General features: G+C 50.1%; 1 protein-coding gene and 1 pseudogene across 1 annotated transcript; both read right to left on the reverse strand.

Moving 5' to 3' along the window:
* Nucleotides 1-696: 696 nt before the first annotated feature.
* LOC125529023 (disease resistance protein PIK6-NP-like) lies at nt 697-2678 on the reverse strand (annotated as a pseudogene).
* An 11469-nt stretch (nt 2679-14147) lies between these two features.
* Nucleotides 14148-15326, reverse strand: LOC147966660 (uncharacterized). The gene has a single exon (XM_087530910.1). The coding sequence runs from the start codon at nt 15324-15326 to the stop codon at nt 14148-14150; it is 1179 nt and encodes a 392-aa protein (XP_087387036.1).
* Nucleotides 15327-21934: the final 6608 nt, after the last annotated feature.

Below are 21934 nucleotides of genomic sequence, written 5' to 3' on the forward strand. Positions count from 1 at the left end.
TCGGTGTGAAGCTAACGAAATATTTTGCGAAATGCCAGAAATTTCGAGGGTCTCAAATTTTTTACTAGCTTCAGAGTAGAGTATAACATCTCACACTTCAGTAGAAGAGTTCAGAGTATAGGAGTGACAAAACAACGTTACAACTCTGAAAACCTGACATCATATCTCTCTGAACCCAACTGTTTCAACTTAACCGAAGGCATGATCCATCAAATTAAGTTGTACTTCTCGAGTACATACACAACAGAGAAGCTTCACCTAGAGGTGAACTTAATTTTTACTAATAGTAATTGATGCAACAAATTCTGATAATACAAGATCCCCAGAAAACAAAAACCTGATAATACGACATACCATGAAAACCATGCATCTTTCACAGCAACTAAAACATCACTTCTTTTGGGGACACCTTTGCTTGAGCTTGGACACACACATTCCCATCTGGAAGACAAAAGGAAAGGCAGCTTTAGAGTTTTTGCATCACCATAACACTCCAATCAAGCCAGCAGTATACCATTAGGCACTTGCTTCAACAGAAGGTCCCCTGAATAGATGAAGGGACAGCATGTCATAATAATAATAATATCTGGGAGTGAGGAAAGTTGCGCACAGAAAGTGTTGTATGGAAATTGTTGATTATGATTAAAACCTCTTTCATTGGTAGTGAAATGTCATGATATAGCACTCCCCTGATAGCTAGCTCTCATGCTTTATACATAATATTTCTCGGGTAGATAACCTGTGATGATTGGGATGGCTATTTGCCTCGTTCATTATAGAGGCAGTTGCAGCAGATTTGCTTTCAGAAGATGTGCCAGCATCAATGCAAAGATCAACTTTGGCATCTCTCAGACATGGGAGGTGGCCAAGACCCAAGTAGAATCCATAGGCTTCTGCCACTAAAACAAACAACGGCAGCACCAGCTTCTCCAGCTTTGGCATTGCCCCTTCTTCAAATGTCAAGTAAATTGCACCTCCAGAACTGGGAAGGTAGAGTTCCTTCAAACACGGGAATGTAAGGCCTTGTACTGTAAGCCTTTCTTTTTGGACTGCGTCCAATGGTAGACTTAGACAAAGTAAGGAAGGCATCTCTCCAAGTATCCGCAGATCCTCCTCTGTTGCTTCAATCAAATTAATGTCCAGGTGTGCAAGACTAGTGAGTGCTGGTACAATCCACTTTGGCATCTTTGGTAAATAGTAGTTAGTGGACATCCCAAATATTTGGAGGTTATATGGCAGAGGGGACCAGGAATCTAAGAACTGGAGGGGTGTTGAATTATGAGAGAGTATCCGTAAAGACTGAAGTTTGTAGGTGGCAAGCTTGCTTAGTGAGGAAAGTAACATCTCTTCATGCCTTCTATATTCCTGAGATCCTTTACTGTCCAACTGTACAAGAATTTCTTTCAAACCGTTTAGATTCCCTAGTTCCTCGATAGCACAATGAACTCTTGATAATATTGAAGCCCGAGAACACCTGTAAATTCCACATATTTCCAATCCCATTTGGTATCTTCGTTTCACCACGAGGAAAACCAGAACATCTTGAAATAAGTAGATGTTTTAGCTTAATGAGCTAAATAATTCCAGGGCAATTCTTCTATATGTGTATCTCTAAGATCTAGCGTCTTTTAGACCATATAGCCTCACAATTCCTGATCGTAGGTTCGACATGCCAGTGCCCCTTAAGCTCAGGTACTTCAGCTGGAATAGCTTATCTATGTCATTCATACCATACTCATGCAGATTCTCACAATCTTGAAAGTCTAGTACACGCAAAGCTTCAAATTCAGCAAGCCTAGGCAAGTGTATGATGCAAGTTGATGCTATCATTGTCAGAGATCGTACACGGCTCAGATCTTCATTTTTCAATATAGATGCAAGCTCTTGGTCAATATGATGGACTGATAATCGCCGAATAAAACCACGACAATTTGTCAAATCAGTTTCACTATGGCCTGCCAAAGAGATGAAATTATCTTCCACTGATTTTGAAATAATGAGCTCAAGCATCATGTCATGGACTTGACAAGCACGAGCATTTCCATCATAGCCAATCTCCACGAGGTGGACCATGCTTTTGTTAATTAGCTCATAGAAATGGTTCTCGGCAACCTCTTGCTTGCTCTGTCCACGCTCTTCGCAGATAAAGCCTTCTCCTATCCATCGCCTCACTAAAATATCTCTCTCAATCACATAATCCTCAAGATATATACATAAATATAACAAGCATGTCTTCAGGTCAGGTGAAAGGTCATTGTAGTTAAGTGATAGTATGCTATTCATTCCATCTAAACTTTGGTCTTTGTCCAATGCAGAACCAATAGACCTTCTGACCCTCTCCCACTCATCTTTGACCACCGGTTTTGTTGCCAATAAACTTGATATACTGATAATTGCCAATGGGAGGCCTCCACATTTCTTCAGCATTTTGTCTGAAACTTGTTTTAGCACATCAGGGCAACGGTCCTTGGAACCAAATATTCTTTTGAAAAACAATCAGGGAGAACACTTAGAGCTTCCATTTCATACACGCGGCCATTACCATCTAGACAACATGATCTTGCTACATCAACAATGCGTGTAGTATCTATAATTCTGCTAGAAAAATCATTCTCTGGGAAAGCATTCTTAATAGCGTTCCAAGCTGATTTTGACCATATATCATCAATAACAATGAGATACCTAATAGATATAAGTAGATATTATTAACCAACTATGAAATGAGTTCAAGTGCAAAACATGAAGAACAATGTCTTTTTTTCTCGAATATGCACGAGTGTGCATATCATATATTAAAGAAGAAAGGCCAAGAGTGCCTCCACCGTAATTTACAGGTGAGGGAGTCCTGGATTAGGGGGTGTTCGGATAGCCGGACTATACCTTCAGCCGGACTCCTGGACTATGAAGATATAAGATTGAAGACTTCGTCCCGTGTCCGGATGGGACTTTCCTTGGCGTGGAAGGCAAGCTTGGCGATGCGATATTCAAGATCTCCTACCATTGTAACCGACTCTGTGTAACCCTAAACCCTATCCGGTGTCTATATAAACCGGAGGGTTGTAGTCCGTAGAGGATCAACTCCATACACAACAATCATACCATAGGCTAGCTTCTAGGGTTTAGCCTCCTTGATCTCGTGGTAGATCTACTCTTGTACTACCCATATCATCAGTATTAATCAAGAAGGAGTAGGGTTTTACCTCCATCGAGAGGGCCCGAACCTGGGTAAAACAAAGTGTCCCCTGTCTCCTGTTACCATCCGGCCTAGACGCACAGTTCGGGACCCCCTACCCGAGATCCGCCGGTTTTGACACCGACATTGGTGCTTTCATTGAGAGTTCCTCTGTGTCGTCGCCTTTAGGCCCGATGGCTCCTTCGATCATCCACAACGATGTGGTCCAGGGTGAGACTTTCCTCCCCGGACAGATCTTCGTCTTCGGCGGCTTCGCACTGCAGGCCAATTCGCTTGGCCGCCTTGAGCAGATCGGAAGCTACGCCCCTGGCCACCAGGTCAGGTTTGGAAGCCTAAACTACACGGCTGACATCCGCGGCGACTTGATCTTCGACGGATTCGAGCCACAGCCAAGCATGCCACACTATCTCGATGAGCATGATATAGCTCTGCCGTCGAACAGCGCCTTGGAGGCCGCACACGCATCGGTTTCGACCATTGATCCGAAACCTACTGCGCCGATCGAGGATCAGCGGTTGGACGCTGCCTCAGGGGCTGTGATCTCAGAGGCGATCGAGCCGAACTCCAGCCCCGCACTCCGCATGGCCCGTGACTCCGAGGAGCCGGATTCCTCCCCGAACTCCGAGCCCCCCGCTCCCCTGCCGATCGAATCTCATTGGGCGCCGGTAATAGAGTTCACCGCAGCGGACATCTTTCAGCATTCGCCCTTCGGCGACATCCTGAATTCTCTAAAGTCTCTCTCTTTATCAGGAGATCCCTGGCCGGACTACGGTCAGCGAGGTTGGGATACGGACGACGAAGAAATTCAAAGCCCGCCCACCACCCACTTCGTAGCCACTGTCGACGACTTAACCGACACGCTTGACTTCGACTCCGAAGACATCGACGGCATGGACGACGATGCAGGAGACGAACAAGAACCAGCACCTGTAGGGCACTAGAAGGCTACCTCGTCATATGACATATATATGGTGGATACTCCAAAGGATGGAGATGGCGGTGGAACAGTGGGGGATGACGCCCCCAAGAAACAGCAAAGGCGCCGGCGTCAGCGGCGCCGCTCTAAATCCCGCCAAAGCAAAAACGGTGATTCCGGCACGGGAGATAATACTACCCCGGACAGCGCCGAAGAACACCCACCTCAGTAGAATTCGGCGCAGGAAGATGGAGAAACCAGCCCTCATGAAAGAGTGGCAGACCAAGAGGTCGAGGATGGTAACTATACGCCTCCCTCCGAAGACGAGGCCAGCCTCGATGACGACGAATTCGTCATACCATCATACCCCGCCGAACAAGAGCGTTTTAAACGCAGGATTTTAGCCACGGCAAGCAGCCTCAAGAAAAAGCAGCAACAGCTTAGAGCTGCCCAAGAATTGCTAGCTAATAGATGGACTGAAGACCTTGCGGCCGAAGAGTACGAACTCGAACGCCCCTCCAAGAGTTACCCGAAGCGCAGGCCGCTACTCCAATCAGAAGAGGAAGCACCTACATCACCAGCGCATGACATGGCAGAACGGCCACCTCGTGGCCGCGACAGAGAGGCCTGCCGGCCCTCCACCCAAGCCATGCCCCAACACCGCTCAACTAAGGCACGGGAAAATGCGCCCGACCTGCGAGACATACTAGAGGATAAGGCAAGACAAACAAGATCGATCTACGGATCGCGCAGGCGCCCTACGACACGTGACAATGATCTTCACTCCGGATACAACAAATCCGGCCGGGCCGAACACAATAGACATAGCTCTTCCGAACTGCGTCGTGATATAGCCCAGTACAGAGGCGCCGCACACCCGCTATGCTTCACGAATGAAGTGATGGATCATAAAATCCCAGAGGGCTTCAAACCCGTAAACATCGAATCATACGATGGCACCATAGACCCGGTGGTATGGATTGAGGACTATCTCCTTCACATCCACATGGCACGCGGCGACGATCTACACGCCATCAAGTACCTCCCGCTCAAACTTAAAGGACCGGCCCGACATTGGCTTAACAGCTTGCCAGCAGACTCAATCGGTTCTTGGGAGGACCTGGAAGCCGCATTCCTCGATAACTTCCAGGGCACTTACGTGCGGCCGCCGGATGCCGACGACTTAAGCCACATAATCCAGCAGCCAGAAGAATCAGCCAGACAATTCTGGACACGGTTCCTAACAAAGAAAAACCAGATAGTCGACTGTCCGGACGCAGAGGCCCTAGCAGCCTTCAAGCATAACATCCGCGACGAATGGCTTGCCCGGCACCCGGGACAGGAAAAGCCGAAATCCATGGCATCCCTCACGACACTCATGACCCGCTTTTGCGCGGGAGAAGACAGCTGGCTAGCTCATAGTAACAACTTATCAAAGAACCCTGGTAATTCGGATACCAAGGAAAAAAGTGGCAGGACACGTCGGAACAAACAAAAACGCCGCATTAACAGCGACAACAATGAGGACACGATAGTCAATGCCGGATTCAGAGGCTACAAATCTGGTCAGCGGAAAAAGCCATTCAAAAAGAATACTCAGGGCCCGTCCAGTTTGGACCGAATACTCGACCGCTTGTGCCAGATACATGGCACCCCCGAAAAGCCAGCTAATCACACTAACAGGGATTGTTGGTTGTTCAAGCAGGCAGGCAAATTAAGAGCCGAAAACAGAGACAAGGGGCTGCACAGCGATGACGAGGAGCCCAAGCCGCCAAACAACAATGGACAGAAGGGTTTTCCCCCACAAGTGTGGACGGTGAACATGATATACGCAACCCACATTCCCAAGTGGGAGCGGAAGCGTGCGCTGCGGGACGTATACGCGATGGAGCCAGTCGCCCCAAAGTTCAACCCATGGTCCTCCTGCCCAATCACCTTTGATCGAAGGGACCATCCCACTAGCATCCGTCATGGCGGCTTCGCCGCATTGGTTCTCGACCCAATCATCGACGGATTTCACCTCACAAGAGTCCTCATGGACGGTGGCAGTAGCCTGAACCTGCTTTATCAGGACACAGTGCGGAAAATGGGCATAGATCCCTCAAGGATCAAACCCACAAGAACGACCTTTAAAGGCATTATACCAGGTGTAGAAGCCAACTGTACAGGCTCAGTAACACTTGACGTGGTCTTCGGATCCCCGGATAATTTCCGAAGCGAAGAGTTAATCTTCGATATAGTCCCGTTTCGCAGTGGCTATCACGCCCTGCTCGGACGAACCGCATTCACAAAATCAATGCGGTGCCGCATTACGCATATCTCAAACTCAAGATGCCAGGCCCTCGAGGAGTAATCACGGTCAACGGAAACACCGAACGCTCCCTCCGTACGGAGGAGCATACGGCGGCTCTCACAGCGGAGGTACAAAGTAGCCTTCTTAGGCAATTCCCCAGTCCGGCCATTAAAAAGCCAGACACTGCCAAGCGCGCCCGGAGTAACCTACAGCAGGACCGCCTGGCACACTCTGAGCAAGCGTAGCAATGCGGCCCCAACCCCAGCTTTCGCGACCTAGCGAAACCAGTACCTCGCGTACACAACTACGCCCTTGAAATACCATGGGCACAGGGGAAGGGGGCACAATAAACGGCACGCCCACCATACGGCTTAAAACGTACTAGGGGCTGCCGAATTCTTTTTTTTTCTTACTTTCAGGACTCCATACTCCGGATGACCTGTTCGGCAACTTGACTGCCGCACAAACGATGCAAGATCCAGGGAAGCAGACAAGCCATGCCGCATTATGGAACTCCTAGGTGGTCTCTATTACGAGCGGTATACCTGTTTTAAATACAATTCCGCGGCCTGCCCCTGGTCAGGACATACCAAACAGTCCAATATCTTTTGCTTACCGCACTATTTGTATCGTTCGGCTTTGATAAACAGCCTCTCCATAAACAATGCTTAGCTTTTTGTTTACCTTTTTGCATTACTCTTTTCATATATATGTTCATTAATGACATGTTGCACCCGTACACTATGGTACGACAAGTACGCCAGGGGCTTCAGTACCCTTTCATATGGTGTGAGAAGTCCGTACACTTTCACAAGTGCGACACCCCGAACTTATAGCACTATATGCATCGGCTCCGAATCATGATTTGGGTCAATAGTTGGGTTTGCCCGGCTCCTATGTTTTGGTGCCTTACGTTTTGCTATATCAGCTAAGGTAGCACTAGGAGAACCACTGCGATTGTGCCCCGGTTGAGCTGGGCTAAGCACCTCAGTGGAGAAAGCTAAAACTGATTGTCATGATGAGGCGAGAGACCGGTCGCTGTTCAAGAGGTTTTTGGGTCCCTAAAGGCCTATGCCGCTTCGAGCAAGGAGCTGGATAACCCCAGCCAAGGCGTGGATAGCGCCCTGAACTCGGTCTTCCGAACTAGGGGCTTCGCCGAAATTTAAAATTATAACGTTCTATGGCTAAGTGAGAGTGTTCAAGCATTATAGTCCGATTGCCTGGTTCGCCGTGCTGAGCGCCTCCCTCGAAGGACCCAATTATGGGGAAAAGAGTGCTCAGGTTTATCCCCGAACACCCCAGCACTAGTGGCATGGGGGCAGAAGCCGACGACTGGCCATCTCTCAATTTTTTGATAAACGGCCGCACAGAAAATAATATTTTAAATTCAACAAGCATTGCTTAAGCGCCTATGAACAAGTTTTCAGCGCACAGGATAAAAACGAGCGAGTTTATTCAAAAATTACATCCTTGGTACATTCATCTGCCACAAGGCAAGCACCCGCAAGAACATCCTTGTAATAGTTCTCGGGCTTATGATGCTCCTTCCCCGGCGGTGGCCCGTCCTTCACAAGCTTCTCACCGTCTAGCTTACCCCAGTGCACCTTTACATGGGCAAGGGCCCTACGGGCACCTTCGATGCAGACGGAGCGCTTGAGGACCTCGAGCCTTGGACAGGCCTCCACCAGCCGCCTCACCAGCCCGAAGTAGCTCCCAGGCAGGGCCTCTCCGGGCCACAGCCGAACTATGAAGCCCTTCATGGCCTGTTCGGCCGCCTTGTGGAGTTCAACCAGCTGTTTCAGCTGGTCGCTCAAGGGCACAGGGTGTCCGGCCTCAGCATACTGAGACCAGAACACCTTCTCCGTCGAACTGCCCTCTTCAGCTTGGTAGAATGCGGCGGCATCGGATATGCTGCGGGGAAGATCTGCGAATGCCCCTGGAGAACTCCGGATTCGGGTAAGTAACAAGTAGCTCACTTTTATATTTTTGCTTTGCATAAAGAATGCCTTACCCGCTGCTATCTTCTTCATATCCTCCAACTCTCGGAGGGCCTTTTAGGCTTCGGCCTTGGTAGACTTGGCAGTCTCAAGTGCCGTCGCGAGCTCGGACGCTCGGGTCTCTAACTCAAGCTCCAAACTCTCATGTTTTCTCATGAGAGCCTGAAGCTCTTGCTGCACCTCGCCGACCCGAGCCCCAAGTTTTTCTCGCTCGGTGCGCTCCGCGGCCGTTTTCTTTTCGGCCTCAGACATCGCCTGCTTGAGGGTCGCCACCTCAGTCGTGGCCCCTACAATAAGCAGTACAATCCTATTATTTTTTGCAATCACGCCTCTCTATAGGCACTTATTTCTGTAAGGTATTTCTTACCTTCTTTCTCCTCGAGTTGCCGCTTGGCAAGGCCGAGCTCTTGCTCGGACCGCTCGAGTCCCTATTTCAGGACACCCACCTCCGCAGACAGTGCGGTGGTGGACAGCAGCGAAGCCTGCATACGCATATTGACTCTTTATTGTTAGACTCCTGCGAAATTTAATAGATCCTCTATTCGGCTTTTCTTTCCGAACGCCAAATAAAGCATCAGGGGCTACTGTCTATGCGGTAATATTTTTACATATTTTTACTTACCTCGAAGCCTGTTAGGAGGCTAGCGCAAGCTTCACTCAACCCGCTCTTGGCTGACTGGACCTTCTGGATCACCATACTCATAATAGTACGGTGCTCCTCATCGATGGAGGCGCCTTCAAGCACCTCCAGCAGATTGTCCGGCACCTCTAGTTGGACGGAGGTTGCCGGCTCAGAAGGCTTGCTCCTCTTGGAAGGAGCTCGCCTACCGCGGTCCGGAATCATTGAAGATTCCAGCATGGTGTCCGGCTTAAGGCCGGACTTGGAGCCCTGGGGGGTCTTGTCCCCTTCATTCCTGGGGTCTGGGAGGTTGCCTTGCGGCTCCTCCAGGACCACCTCCTCCTGCCCCGGAGCTCATTGTGACGCCATTTCGGCATCATCCACAGTGCGGGGGGAGACAGCGGGCGGAACGGAGTTCACGTCCGATGAATCCAGGGAGCCGCTCGACGACTCGTTGAGTTCGGCCCGGGGCGGACTGCACAAGTATCATCGACATTAGGTAAAGCTGTGCAACGAAGGAACATCACGAGTTACTCTGATATCCGAACTTACGATTTCGCCGGACGCTTGGCCCTGTCCGGCCACTCCTCTTCGTCTTCTTCGGCGTCGGGGGAATAGTCCGGCGGAGGGGTCTTTCTCTTCTTGGACCCCTCGGCCTCCCCAGTTGGGGCGGCCTCCCTCTTCTTTCCTCCCACCGCTGGAGGGGGAGAGGTTTCTTCTTCATCCTCCTCGTTTTCATGGGAGGAGGGCGTCTCGAACTCGCCGGATGACGAGTCCGACAACACCACATTACGGGTACTCTTTTGAGTCCCCGTGGTCTTCTTCTTCTTGGCCTTCTTCTCCGGCACCACATAAGGCGCCGGAGTCAGCAGCTTCACCAGTAGAGCTGGGGCTGGGTCTTCGGGCAGCGGAGCCGGACAGTTAATCGGTTCGGCCATCGCCCGCCAAGCCTGTCAAAGGCAAGGGAGTTTAGATCCCGCATAGAGTCAAACTATGAAAAAAGCTTGAACATCCTGTAACAGGTGTAGATAGCATACCTTGCTAGCGTGACGCTGCGAGATGTATCCGCGGTCCTCGGAAGCGGATGCAGGAGCCTCGGCACCCTTGAATAGCATCTTCCAGGCATCTTCGTACGTTGTGTCGAAGAGCCTGCTGAGGGTTTGATGCTGCGCCGAGTCGAACTCCCACAGATTGAAATCCCGGTGTTGGCACGGGAGGATCCGGCGGACGAGCATAACCTGGATTATATTGACAAGCCGGATTGGCTTGTTCACCAGGGACCGGATGCATGTTTGCAATCCGGTCACCTCCTTCTCGTTGCCCCACGACAGGCCCGTCTCTTTCCAGGAAACAAGCCGCATGGGGGGTCCGGATCGGAACTCAGGGACCGCGGTCCATTCCGGATCGCGTGGCTCGGTGATATAAAACCACCCGGATTGCCATCCCTTTAGGGTCTCCATGAAAGAGCCCTCAAACCATAGGGCTTTGGCCATCTTGCCCGCCATGGCGCCTCCGCACTCCGCCTAGCTGCCGCTCACCACCTTGGGCTTGACGTTGAAAGTCTTGAGCCAGAGGCTGAAATGGGGGCGGACGCGGAGAAAGGCCTCGCACACGACGATAAACGCCGAGATGTTGAGGATGAAGTTCGGGGCCAGATCGTGGAAATCCAGGCCGTAGTAGAACATGAGCCCCCGGACAAATGGGTGGAGTGGAAAACCCAGTCCGCGGAGGAAGTGGAGGAGAAATACCACCCTCTCATGGGGCCTTGGGGTGGGGATAAGCTGTCCCTTCTCGGGAAGCCGGTGCGCGATGTCCTTGGACAGATACCCGGCCTTCCTTAGCTTCTTGATTTTGTCCTCCGTAACGGTGGAGACCATCCATTTGCCTCCTGCTCCGGACATTGCTGGAGAAGGTTGAGGTGGGAAGTGTGGGCTTGGGCGCTGGAGCTCGGGTGCGCGAGAGATGGGTAGGCAAGGGAGGAAGAAGGCGTAGGTAAATAGGGTGGATCCTTATCCCCTTATATAGGCGGATGCGGTTATGCGTCCCCACTTGCCTAATAAAACTCGCTTGCCTCCCGAGCGCCGTGATAAATGGCGCGGTTGGGTTACCCACATCCGTATTAATGAGAATCCTGTAAAAAGGGTACACGATCTCTGCTTTGACAAGACGTGCCAAGGAAACCACCTCGCAAAATATGCTGAGGTGGAAAAGTAAAAACGATTCGAGTAAAGGACCTGGCTGTAGTGTGATGGCGCACTGCAGAATACGTCAGCAGATTTGATTTGTGTTAATATTGTTCTCTCTATAGCAATATGTGGAAACTTATTTTACAGAGCCGGACACTACTCTTGGTGATTACAATCTTCTATGAAGGACTTGGAGGAGGAACCCGCCTTGCAATGTCGAAGACAATTTGCGCGCCGGACTCGTCGTCATTGAAGCCTGGTTCAGGGGCTACTGAGGGAGTCCTGGATTAGGGGGTGTTCGAATAGCCGGACTATACCTTCAGCCGGACTCCTGGACTATGAAGATATAAGATTGAAGACTTCGTCCCGTGTCCGGATGGGACTTTCCTTGGCGTGGAAGGCAAGCTTGGCGATGCGATATTCAAGATCTCCTACCATTGTAACCGACTCTGTGTAACCCTAAACCCTATCCGGTGTCTATATAAACCGGAGGGTTGTAGTCCGTAGAGGATCAACTCCATACACAACAATCATACCATAGGCTAGCTTCTAGGGTTTAGCCTCCTTGATCTCGTGGTAGATCTACTCTTGTACTACCCATATCATCAGTATTAATCAAGCAGGAGTAGGGTTTTACCTCCATCGAGAGGGCCCGAACCTGGGTAAAACAAAGTGTCCCCTGTCTCCTGTTACCATCCGGCCTAGACGCACAGTTCGGGACCCCCTACCCGAGATCCGCCGGTTTTGACACCGACAACAGGGTTGTTGTTGTTACAGGCTAATCCTCATCACTCACCCACCTCTCTACCCTAGCGAAGAAGGGCATTACATTCCCTCGTAATAACCCAGCGGAGGACCAAATGGAACCCTCAGAACACATCTTTCTCAGTAACTGCTCAACCAAAGGATGCGCGCCCTCGAAGACAATGGCATTTCTATGCTTCCACAACTCCCACCAGGTGAGCACGAAGATGGTGCAAAGATCCTTCGTGCTGACGTTGTTCGATCCACGCTTGTCGACGGCCCACTCCACCAGCGAGTTTTGGGCAGTAGGAATCCAACTCGGTGTTCCTAATGCAACGAAGATCGCTGCCCAAACTGTCCGAGCAAAAACACATGTGAGAAGAACATGATTGATCGTTTCCTCCTCTTGATCACAAAAAGGACATGCGGCCTGGTGAGGTAGGCCTCTGCGCGCAAGGCGATCCGAGGTCCAGCATCTGTCCTTCATGGCTAGCCATCTGAAAAACCTGCATTGCATAGGAGCACGTGATTTCCATGTCAGGTCCGCCGTTGGGATCACCTCCTGGCCCCAGAAAGCTGCCGCATAAGCCGATTTCACGGAGAACTGCCCATTAGTCTCCCACAACCATGCTATCTCATCCAGCTCCTCGTCAGAAAGTTCCCAACCATTAACCACCTGCCATAGCGCTAGAAACTAATGCAAGGTTTCCGGTCCAAAGTTGGAACTGATGTCCATCGCCCAAGAGCCGTCTTCCATGGCCGTACTGACCATCCTCAGGTTGCGAGTGCGGGGTGGCACCAAATCATAGACCCGCGGTGCTAGCTCCTGTATTCTTTGCCCATGTAGCCATCGGTCCTCCCAGAAGCGTGTTGTTCGTCCTGGCCGCACATTGCTCATCATGGCTGCTTGGCATAGAATTTGTGCTTCCTCCGGGACTTTGATTTTGAATTCCTTATAGGGTCTTGACACATCAGTCCTCGTGAGCCACGACCAGCGAGCTTGCATGGCGATATTCATCCATCTTAGATTTGGCAGCCCCAATCCACCTGCCCACTTCGGCATACAAACCATATCCCATGCAACAGCACAATTACCACCGTTTGCCTCAGCTTTTCGGCACCATAAGAAACCATGACAAATCTTGTTCATTGCCGCTATAGTTTTCACAGGTAGGTCCAACGCCATCATGGCATGGATCGACATCGCACACAGGACAGACTGCACAAGAGTTAGCCGTCCACTCTTGGGCATCATAGCTGCCCTCCATTTCGGTAGCTGATTTGCCATATGATCCACCAAAAACTGCAGTTGCGTTGCGGATTGCTTCCTTAGCGATAGGGGTAGCCCAAGATACTCGATCAGAAACGATCCCAAGGGGCATTGCAACTCATTGCATGCCATTGCAATCTCCTCATCGGAGCACCTGATAGGTAGGGCCGCGGATTTGCTCATGTCGATTTTCAGCCCTGCTGCCTCGCCAAAGATCTCAAACAGAGACTTGAACACCTCAAGATCCATTTGATTTGGCTTGATAAATAGCACCACGTCGTCAACAAAGATAGATAAGCATTTCCTCATGCCAACACGCGCCAGGGGTGACATCACACCTCTAGCCATAGCCACCTCGAACAACCTTTGAAGGGGCTCCATTGTTAGAATGAAGAGCATTGGGGAGATCGGGTCGCCTTGCCTCAGCCCTTTACAATTGTATATCGTGTCTCCCGGATCACCATTCACCATGATCTTGGTGGTCGATGTTGCAAGTATCCCGCATATCCAAGACCTCCACCTTGGTCCGAAGCCCATTTGATTCAACACCTCAATAAGGAAAGGCCACTGGACGGAGTCAAATGCTTTGGATATATCTAGTTTTAGCAGTACAGTTGAACTCCTCAAAGCATGCAATCGGTGTGCCATGCTCTGCACAAGCATGAAGTTATCATGCAGCGATCTGCCCTTAACAAACGCGCTCTGGTGGTTCCCAACCAGCTTGGGCAGATCCTCCACCAACCGACAAGCCAAAACCTTTTCAAAGATCTTAATGGCTCCGTGGACAAGGTTTATAGGCCGGAAATCACTCACCTCCAAAGCCCCCTCCTTCTTGGGCAAAAGTGAGACAAGGGACTTATTGATTGCGGCCAAACCTCTCATGTCCCCGTTGTAGAAACTGTTCATCGCTCTCATGAAATCCACCTTGATTATGTCCCAGCAAGTTGCATAAAAACGTCCGGTGAACCCATCCGGCCCCGGGGCTTTGTCCATGGGCATGCTCTGATTACTTTCTCCACTTCCTCATCCGTGAAAGGGCTCTCCAAGTGCTCTAAGTCCAGGTGCGGCAAGCCCAACATATCAAGATTGAGAGCATGAGACCTCGCCTCCGCAGCACCAAAAGCTGCACCAAAGTATGCGTCCACCGCCGATGCCACCTCGTCCTGCCCAGAGTATAAGTTGCCATTGTGCTTCACTGCTCTTATGATATTCTTTCTCTGTTTATGACTAGCTTGTTGGTGGAATAGCCTAGTATTTCTGTCACCCTCACGTAGTTGCAACAGCCTTGATCGTTGCCTTGCTATCGTCCTCTCCAGAGAGCTCAAGCCCAGAAGCTTCTTATTTAGACATTTCCTCAACGCCCTCTCAGCGTCAGATAGTGCTCTTGTCTCCATGGAAATGTCGAGCTGTTTGATAACTTCAAGCGCAATCAATATTTGCAGTTTCACATTACCGATCCAACGGTCACTCCATCTTTGGAGGCTCACAGTAGTTGCCCTCAACTTGTTATGCAGCGTGAGATAATCATTGGTGGCCACATGAGTGGTGGACCAAGCCAGCTTGACTACATCCATGAAACCCTCGGCTCGAATCCAGAACGACTCAAACTTGAAACGGCTCTTCATATTGATGCTCACATTCATATCTAGCACCAACGAGCAATGGTCAGACACAGCCGTGCCCAGCGCCGAAAGGAAACTTGCTGGATAGGCCTCGTCCCAGTCGTTTGAGGCAAACACGTGATCAATCTTCTCCAAAGTAGCCACTCTTCGTTCATTTGACCATGTGTATCTTCTGCCGTTCAAATATATCTCTTTTAGTTCCAAGGCGTTAAGCTTAGCCCGAAACCTCCCCATCATTCTTCGGTTAATCAAGGCATTGTTCTTGTCCTCCTTGCAAGTGATGAGATTAAAATCTCCGGCCACGAGCCAAGGCCCAGCGTGCAGGTCTCGAATATCCACTAAATCTTGTAGGAACTCTACCTTCTCTTCCTCCTCTTGTGGCCCATATACACATGTGAGCCACCATGGCTGGTCGTCCTCAGAGCATCTGACAAGCACAGTTAATGTATGGCTGGTATAGTGCGGGTTAGAGAGTTGAGTCATCATGGCATCCCAGGCCACCAAGATCCCACCACGCGTTCCGGACGCAGGAAAATAGAAAAACTTCTCAAACTTAGTACCAAGGCATTGTCGTACAATGTTTAGCGATACATCATGCAATTTAGTTTCCTGGAGACACACAATGGCAGGACAAGCCTGATTCACCACCTGGAAAACCGTGTTCTGACGAGCAGGCGCATTTAGCCCTCGGACATTCCACACCATCATCCTCAAAGGTTGCACGTTCATTGCAAGCGCCAACCGAGCCACCAGCGCGTGCACTAGCACACCTCCACCCCCTCCAGGGGCACAACCGGCGATTCCCACCCGAATAAGGCGAGAACTGTGATGCCCAGATAATTAGGCTACAGTAAAACTCTGCTAATGATGCCACGTCACCTCCGTTACTGTTGCTAATCCCTCGTTAGTTCAAAAACCAATTCAAATTCAAATTCCAAGTATGGCATACAACAAAAGTTTTCAAACATTAAAACAAAAATGTTCGGTTTGTGCCAAATAATTCGTAAGTAATATTGGTGGATAAACCAAGTCTTTATAAAAAGTTTAAATGCACTTAACTAAATAAAACAGTAGCGAAATAATTATTTGAATGCTTTTAAATTAATAACCAAATGTTAAACTAGTTTATGTAGTCACCAAACTTTTTAAGGCCGTGGGTTATTCAGAGACATTAATTTAGGAACTATTGTCATATTTTACAAAACTAAAGAAATTGAAGGTAAAATAAAACAGAAATAGAAAAATAAAATAAAAGGAGAACCACCCCCCTCTAGGCCACGGCCCAGCTGGCCTCTGGCCAATCAAGCCGACTAGGCCGGCCCACCCACTTCCTCCATAACCCCCCCCCCCCCGAAACCCTAATTCCCCATCCCACTCGCTCACACTCAACCCCCCCCCCCCCCGTCGCTCTCTCCCCCTCCCCGATCCAGATCTGGATCGGGGGAACAAACCCATGACGCCCATCCCCGTCGCCCCGCACGATTCCCGCTCCCCCTTCTCTCACTCGATCCCGTCTGGATCGAGGCCCCAGCACCCGATCCCGCCCACATCGTCGCCCCCTCCCACTTGATAGACGCCACCGCGGCACCCCATTGCCGGAACCGCCTCCTCTTCCTCCTACCCGACCGCGCCTCGCGCCTCCGACAACCGCGCCCCGCGCCCATGACGCCGGCGCCCATCCCCTACACGGCCCCGTCCGCATCGCCCGGAACCACGTCGCCCTCTGCTTCGACCACGTCGGCGCTGCCCCGTCCCCGGTCTCCTCCTCACCGGCCGACCCCGAGCCCACTGCCTTTTCCCTACGGTCCCGCCGTAAGCACCGCACCTCCCTCCTTCTTCCCCTTCTACCCTCCGCCATCGTGCATCGTTAGCCGCACCGCGGCCCTGCTTCGCTCCGCGCGTGCGCGCTCACCGCGTTCGCCGCGCGCCCCAGATGAGTCGCCGCGCAGCCACGCCACGCACGGCCGGCTGCTGCTGCTGCTGCGCCCCACCGGCGCTCGCTCGCGTGCCCACCTTGCTGCGTCCCCCGCCCGTCCTCCTCGCCCGACCGCCGTGGCCACGTTACGGCGCGCCCTGCTGCACCACCACCTCCCCTCACCGGCGTTCGCTGCTGCGGCTGCGCCCGCAGCTCCTACGGTGCTCATGTGCGAGCACGCGCCCCGCCCTTGGCCTGTCCCTCTGACCATAGGGGCCCCCATGGAAAAGAACATAAAGAAAAGAAAATAATAAATAAAACCAATGAATTTATTAACTAGTTAATTAACTTAATTAGCTAATTAACTTAGTTAGCTAATTAACTTCTAATTAGCCTAATGTGAGAATGACAGTAGGCCCCCACTACTTAATTAGATTAATTAAAACGTTAACAAAACTCTGATGAATAGAACCGTCACTTACAATGGGGTCCCACTGGTCCAATTGACCAGTCAAATGCTGACTGGGATTGCCCCAGTCAATGACAGGTGGGCCCCATGTTGACCAGTCAACTGGTCAACCGTTGACCTGCTGACTCAGCCTCTGGCCCCACTGTCAGCCTGGCATACACTATGCTGTGTGCACTTTCTGTGTGCACTTAGCGATTTAACATTTAATTTTCAAATTAAAATATAATTTAGAAAATGATTTAAATCTTTTAAAATTAATATAAAATAAACCGTAGCTCAGATGAAAATACTTTCTACATGAAAGTTGCTCAGAACGACGAGACGAATCCGGATACGCAGCCCGTTCAACCGCCACACATCCCTAGCATAGCAAACTTGCAACTTTTACCCTCCGATTCATCTGTCCGAAAACGCGAAACACCGGGAATACTTTCCCGGATGTCCCCCCCCCCTTCGCCGGTATCACCTACTACCGCGATTAGGGCACACTTAGCACCGGGCTTTGTCATGTCATGCATCGTCATGCATTTGTTTGCATTGTATTTATTGTTTCTCCCCCCTCTTCTCTCGCTAGACACCGAGACCGACGCCGCTGCTACCCAGTACGACTATGGTGTTGATGACCCCTCCTTCTTGCCAGAGCAATCAGGCAAGCCCCCCCCCCCTTGATCACCAGATATCGCCTATTCTTCTCTATACTGCTTGCATTAGAGTAGTGTAGCATGTTACTGCTTTCCGTTAATCCTATCCTGATGCATAGCCTGTCCTTGCTACTACTATTGTTACCTTTACCTGCAATCCTACATGCTTAGTTTAGGATGCTAGTATTCCATCAGTGGCCCTACATTCTTGTCCGTCTGCCATGCTATACTTGTTGGGGATCGTAGCAGAAATTAAAATTTTCCTACGCATCACCAAGATCAATCTATGGAGTATTCTAGCAACGAGGGGAATAGGAGTGCATCTACATACCCTTGTAGATCGCGAGCGGAAGCGTTCAAGTGAACGGGGATGATGGAGTCGTACTCACCGTGATCCAAATCACCGATGACCAAGTGCCGAACGGACAGCACCTCCGCGTTCAACACACGTACGGTCGGGAAGACGTCTCCTCCTTCTTGATCCAGCAAGTGGGAAGGAGAGGTTGATGAAGATCCAGCTGCACGACGGCGTGGTGGTGGATGCAGCAGGATCCCGGCAGGGCTTCGCCAAGCACAAGCGGGGAGGAGAGGTGTTACAGAGGGAGAGGGAGGCGCCAGGAGTCAGGGGTGCGGCTGCCCTCCCTCCCCCCTCTTTATATAGGGGCCTTGGGGGGGTGCCGGGCCTAGGAGATCTGATCTCCAAGGGGGCGGCGGCCAAGGGGCGCCTTCCCCCCCAAGCCAAGTGGGGGGCGCCCCCACCCCTAGGGTTTCCCAACCCTAGGTGCAGGGGGGGCCCAAGGGGGGGGCACACCAGCCCACCAGGGGCTGGTTCCCCTCCCACTTCAGCCCATGGGGCCCTCCGGGATAGGTGGCCCCACCCGGTGGACCCCCGGGACCCTTCCGGTGGTCCCGATACAATACCGGTGACCCCCGAAACCTTCCCGATGGCCGAAACTGGACTTCCTATATATAAATCTTTACCTCCGGACCATTCCGGAACACCTCGTGACGTCCGGGATCTCATCCGGGACTCCGAACAACTTTTGGGTTGCTGCATACTAATATCTTTACAACCCTAGCGTCACCGAACCTTAAGTGTGTAGACCCTACGGGTTCGGGAGACACGCAGACATGACCGAGACGCCTCTTCGGTCAATAACCAACAGCGGGATCTGGATACCCATGTTGGCTCCCACATGCTCCTCGATGATCTCATCGGATGAACCACGATGTCGAGGATTTAATCAATCCCGTATTCAATTCCCTTTGTCAAGCGGTACGTTACTTGCCCGAGACTCGATCGTCGGTATCCCAATACCTTGTTCAATCTCGTTACCGGCAAGTCACTTTACTCGTACCGTAATGCATGATCCCGTGACCAACCCCTTGGTCACATTGAGCTCATTATGACGATGCATTACCGAGTGGGCCCAAGAGATACCTCTCCGTCATACGGAGTGACAAATCCCAGTCTCGATTCGTGCCAACCCAACAGACACTTTCGGAGATACCCGTAGTGCACCTTTATAGCCACCCAGTTACGTTGTGACGTTTGATACACCCAAAGCACTCCTACGGTATCCGGGAGTTGCACAATCTCATGGTCTAAGGAAATGATACTTGACATTAGAAAAGCTCTAGCAAACGAACTACACGATCTTTGTGCTATGCTTAGGTTTGGGTCTTGTCCATCACATCATTCTCCTAATGATGTGATCCCATTATCAATGACATCCCCATGTCCATAGCCAGGAAACCATGACTATCTGTTGATCAACGAGCTAGTCAACTAGAGGCTCACTAGGGACACATTGTGGTCTTATGTATTCACACATGTATTACGATTTCCGGACAATACAATTATAGCATGAACAATAGACAATTATCATGAACAAGGAAATATAATAATCTTTTATTATTGCCTCTAGGGCATATTTCCAACAGTCTCCCACTTCCACTAGAGAAAATAGTCTAGTTACATTGTGATGAATCGTACACCCATGGAATTTTGGTGTTGATCATGCTTTACTCTAGGGAGAGGTTTAGTCAATGGATCTGGCACATTCAGGTCCGTATGTACTTTACAAATCTCTATGTCTCCGTTTTGAACACTTTCACAAATGGAGTTGAAGCGACACTTGATATGCCTGGTCTTCCTGTAAAACCTGGGCTCCTTCGCGAGGGCAATAGCTCTAGTGTTGTCACAGAAGAGATTCATCGGGTCCGACACATTGGGTATGACTCCTAGTCGGTAATGAACTCCTTCACCCAGACTGCTTCTTGTGCTGCCTCCGAGGCTGCCATATACTCTGCTTCACATGTAGATCCCGCCACGACGCTTTGCTTGTAACTGCACCAGCTTACTGCCCCACCATTCAAAATATACACGTATCCGGTTTGTGACTTAGAGTCATCCAGATCAGTGTCGAAGCTAGCGTCGACGTAACCCTTTACGACGAGCTCTTCGGCACCTCCATAAACGAGAAACATATCCTTGGTCCTTTTCAGGTACTTTAGGATGTTTTTGACTGCTGTCCAGTGTTCCTTGCCGGGATTACTTTGGTACCTACCTACCAAACTTATGGCAAGGTTTACATCAGGTCTGGTACACAGCATGGCATACATAATAGACCCTATGGCTGAGGCATAGGGGATGACACTCATCTCTTCTATATCTTCTGCCGTGGTCGGGCATTGAGCCGTGCTCAATCGCACACCTTGCAATACAGGAAAGAACCCCTTCTTGGACTGATCCATATTGAACTTCTTCAATATCTTGTCAAGGTACGTACTTTGTGAAAGACCGATGAGGCGTCTCGATCTATCTCTATAGATCTTGATGCCTAATATATAAGCAGCTTCTCCAAGGTCCTTCATTGAAAAACACTTGTTCAAATAGGCCTTTATGCTTTCTAAGAATTCTATATCATTTCCCATCAACAGTATGTCATCCACATATAATATGAGAAATGCTACAGAGCTCCCACTCACTTTCTTGTAAACGCAGGCTTCTCCGTAAGTTTGCATAAACCCAAACGCTTTGATCATCTCATCAAAGCGAATGTTCCAACTCCGAGATGCTTGCACCAGCCCATAGATTGAGCGTTGGAGCTTGCACACCTTGTTAGCATTCTTAGGATCGACAAAACCTTCCGGCTGCATCATATACAATTCTTCCTTAAGAAAGCCGTTAAGGAATGCCGTTTTGACGTCCATTTGCCATATCTCATAATCATAGAATGCGGCAATTGCTAACATGATTCGGACGGACTTCAGCTTCGCTACGGGTGAGAAAGTCTCATCATAGTCAACCCCCTGAACTTGTCGATAACCCTTAGCGACAAGTCGAGCCTTATAGATGGTCACATTACCATCTGCGTCTGTCTTCTTCCTAAAGATCCATTTATTTTCTATGGCTCGCCGATCATCGGGCAAGTCAGTCAAAGTCCATACTTTGTTTTCATACATGGATTCTATCTCGGATTTCATGGCTTCCAGCCATTTGTTGGAATCTGGGCCCGCCATCGCTTCTTCATAATTCGAAGGTTCACCGTTGTCTAACAACATGATCTCCAGGACAGGGTTGCCGTACCACTCTGGTGCGGAACGTGTCCTTGTGGACCTACGAAGTTCAGTAGGAGCTTGATCCGAAGTATCTTGATCATCATCATTAACATCCTCTCTAATCGGTGCAGGCACCACAGGAACATTTTCTTGAGCTGCGCTACTCTCCGTTTCAAGAGGTAGTACTTCATCAAGCTCTACTTTCCTCCCACTTACTTCTTTCGAGAGAAACTCTTTTTCTAGAAAGGATCCATTCCTGGCAACAAAGATCTTGCCTTCGGATCTGAGGTAGAAGGTATACCCAATGGTTTCCTTAGGGTATCCTATGAAGATGCATTTTTCCGACTTGGGTTCGAGCTTTTCAGGTTGAAGTTTCTTGACATAAGCATCACATCCCCAAACTTTCAGAAACGACAGCTTAGGTTTCTTCCCAAACCATAATTCATACGGTGTCGTCTCAACGGATTTCGACAGAGCACTATTTAAAGTGAATGCGGCAGTCTCT

The sequence above is a fragment of the Triticum urartu genome, chromosome 6A (genome assembly GCF_056163025.1).
Source record: "Triticum urartu cultivar PI428250 chromosome 6A, HENAU_Tu73, whole genome shotgun sequence".
NCBI classification, from domain to species: domain Eukaryota; kingdom Viridiplantae; phylum Streptophyta; class Magnoliopsida; order Poales; family Poaceae; genus Triticum; species Triticum urartu.